Below are 3,323 nucleotides of genomic sequence, written 5' to 3' on the forward strand. Positions count from 1 at the left end.
TCTTGTTGAGAGTGGATTCAAGGTGCTTAATGGTAGCGTCCAAATGATCACTTGCTGGTGAGAAGAATGAATAATTGAGGGTATTAGCGTAGGATGCGTTCAGAAGAGACGGTGTTATGGAGTTATTGGTTTGACGACGTTATACTACCATAAAAGCGGCTCTTTTTCGTTACCGGATATATCGAAAACCATGATGTTTTAGCGGCTGCATTGTCGTATCAAAAGAGACACCACCTATGTAGTTATTGGTTTGACGACGTTATATAATCATAACCACGTCTCTTTTTTGTTACCGGATATATCGAAAACCCTGATGTTTTAGCGGCTGCATTATCGTATCAAACGAACCACTCCAAAATCTAAACAGCCTAAGCAACCATAAAGTATTAATATGGTAGTTACGGCAAAAGAGCCAACGGCTCCTTTAAAGTCAGAGGTTACTAATCGTAACTCTGGTATTGGTGATATGGTGGATTATCGTAGTGTGTTCTATAAGTTTAGTAATTACCAATATCAGGTTGCGCAGGTTTGGCAGTCCGATATCAGCCAAATAGATAATTCTGGTTCGTTAGAGACCATTGAGACACAGATATAAGTGTGGAATGAAGAGAAGCTAGGAGAGTGGTAACCGGTGCTTGATTTCATAAAAGAACAGAAAGGTTTCTAATAGTGGTACAGTTTTTATAAGATAATTATAAATATCATAAAAACTCATGACTCATGGGCTTTTTTTACAGTGTATTTTTAACTATACAAATATTTTGACTGTTTTTTGACAATTAATTTTTAATAAAACCATTGTGTTGACTCTTATTTTTTTGTGTTCTTAGAAATAGCTAAAGTCTTTTAACTATATTTAATATTATGGCTAGAATTAAGAATAACGTTTATCAAAGGTTGTAAGGAGTAAATAAAATGGATGCAGGAAGAAGTAGTCAGTCTGATTTGGATATAGTAAACCAGGCTAAGCTTCAACAAAGTAATAAGTCTGATAGACAAGAAGAGTATAAAGGTTTTTTACCTGCACTGGCCAAAGAAGTTAGTGTTCAGCTTGATCATAGATTTAAAGGAGTGAAAGAGGGCTTAGATAAGAATTCTAAAGATTTTGATTATGTTCCTATGAAAACTAGAACTGTAAGGTTGCCAAAAAAGATTAAGGTCACACTTCAAAAGGCCAAGAAAACTTGGATTGGACAGCAGCTCGCACATATGTTCGGTAGTGCGAAGAGGAAAATCCATAGTCAAAACTGGAAAGAAGTATCAGCTACTAAAATGAACAATATACTAGATAAGATAAGTCCCTCTGCTAAAGAAGAAATGAGAGGGAAGTTAAATGAATACAATGAGGCTGTAAAGGAACGTAAGGATTTAAAGGTAGAGATGCGGAAGCTTGAAAGTAATTCTCTGAGCTTTAAGTATGATTACGGTACTGCTTTGGAAATGTGGAAAGCTGTAACTGGCCATGATATTCCTCATAATGATCGTTTGATTGTTGCTTTTCCTGACTCTGAAGATGGAAAACAGAAGAAGTATATTCAGTTATGTGCAGGCTCTGATGCTGGCAACTTGGCTAAAGCTAGAGACATAGGCCGAGATTTTGAAAAGGAACCTAGCTTTAAGCAATATCTTGCAGAAAGAGAGGAAATACAAAATATTAAAAAGTGCAGGTATGCGCTGATCGGCAAGCTAGAAGAGTTATCTAAAGATATTCTTGGTGTTGGCAAGGTTGATGCGGAGCAGCGTGCTAACATGAGAAAGGATGCTGCTGATGCACTGGCTATAGGTGGTAAGCTTGCTGCAGAGAATACAATTGAAGAGCAATCGGAGATTGATTACCAAAATAAGGGGGAAAAATTAAAATCTTGTCAAGATGATGTAGCGGCGCTTAAAATTGCACGCACAAGACTTGAACAAAATGTGGTCGAAGCACAGGCACAACTTGGTAATGATAAAAGCAAACTAAAAATTGTCAATTCTGATTTGGTAAAACTGCAAAAAGTTAAGGATCATGTTTCAGAACACGCAGCTAGCGCTTATGTAAATACTGATCAACTGGTTAAGGTTAAATCAGAGTTTGAAAATAATATTAGTGAGTTAGAAAACAGTCTGAAAGAATTAATGACTAAACTTGGTGACAGTCAATCCTTGATTAAGCATGGTGAAAAAGTTGTTAAAGGTGAAACAGCGGAATTGCAGAAGGTTTACAAAAAGGCCGATCAACTAAAAGCTCAAGAGGCTAAGAAACGGGATGCTCAGTTTAGAGCTCAAGTACAGGGTATTGATAAAGACTATAAGGAAGAAGAGTCAGATATTATAAAGGCTGTAACCGGTAGGCCTCCTAAGGTTAATGGAACTGAAAAAGAAAGTGTTAGCGAACTTGAGTCCCAGACAACTTGGTATGTCCCTGAGTTAGCTGGCCCAGACGATGTTCAATCGCGAGAAGAGTGATTCTTGTTTGATCTGATGATGGTAGACAAGCCTTAAGGCTTGAGGTTTTTTGTACTTGTGACAACATCCTCTACTTCAGTGGCCTTTCAAGGCGTAAATGCCATTGGCATTGCGCCAGTAGCCATGATAGTCCAAGCCATAACCAAAGACATAGCGATCTTCAATTTCCAGACCAGTAAAGTCTGCTTTCAGGCCATGCCGGGCTTTACGGTCGTGTTTTTTATCCACAAGAACCGCAGTTAGAACGTTGGCTGCGTCTTCTTCCTTGCAGAAGTTGACAATGGCATCCAGAGTGTGACCTTCATCTAGGATGTCGTCGATAATCAGAACGGTACGCCCTTTAATGTTTTGGCTTGGACGAACTTTCCATTCCAGTCGGCTGCCGGTCAGCTGATCCCGGTAGCGGGTAGCATGCACGTAGGAGGCTTCCATGGGAAACTGCATGTGAGTGAGCAGTTTGCCGGTAAGTACCAGTCCACCAGTCATCACGCAGAACACCAGAGGGTTGCTGTCAGCCAGCTTCTCAGTTATGGTGTGTCCCATTGAGGCGATGGCATCTTCAATCTGCTGCGCGTTGTAGAGGCAGTCGGCTTCATCCATCACTTGCCGGATATGGTCGAGATCAGCAGACATGCTGTGCAAACCTTGGTCGTATGATTGGCAACCTAGTGCTCCTACGTTCCGATAATTCGTTGGTCTGGCACGTAATGTACTCTGACACTCCAACAGTACTGTGTTCAGATTCTGGTCAAAAACTATTTTGACTCCCTCTAGGATAGGTGGAAACATTTTTTGTGAAACCTAGAGTAGGAAAAAATACCGATGTTATCGACATTGGGCAAATGTAAATGTCACGGTTATGATGGTTGTAAAAA

General features: G+C 39.8%; 1 protein-coding gene across 1 annotated transcript; it reads right to left on the minus strand.

Annotated features, from left to right (window-relative positions):
- Positions 1-2,523: 2,523 nt before the first annotated feature.
- LOC311328446 (hypoxanthine-guanine-xanthine phosphoribosyltransferase-like) lies at positions 2,524-3,081 on the minus strand (the record flags this gene model as incomplete). The annotated part of the gene is made up of 1 exon (XM_084462415.1): positions 2,524-3,081. The coding sequence occupies one exon, from the start codon at positions 3,079-3,081 to the stop codon at positions 2,524-2,526; it is 558 nt and encodes a 185-aa protein (XP_084318541.1).
- Between the last annotated feature and the right edge of the window lie 242 nt (positions 3,082-3,323).

This window comes from Borostomias antarcticus (assembly GCF_949987555.1).
Source record: "Borostomias antarcticus genome assembly, contig: scaffold_246, whole genome shotgun sequence".
Taxonomy (NCBI): Eukaryota; Metazoa; Chordata; class Actinopteri; order Stomiiformes; family Stomiidae; genus Borostomias; species Borostomias antarcticus.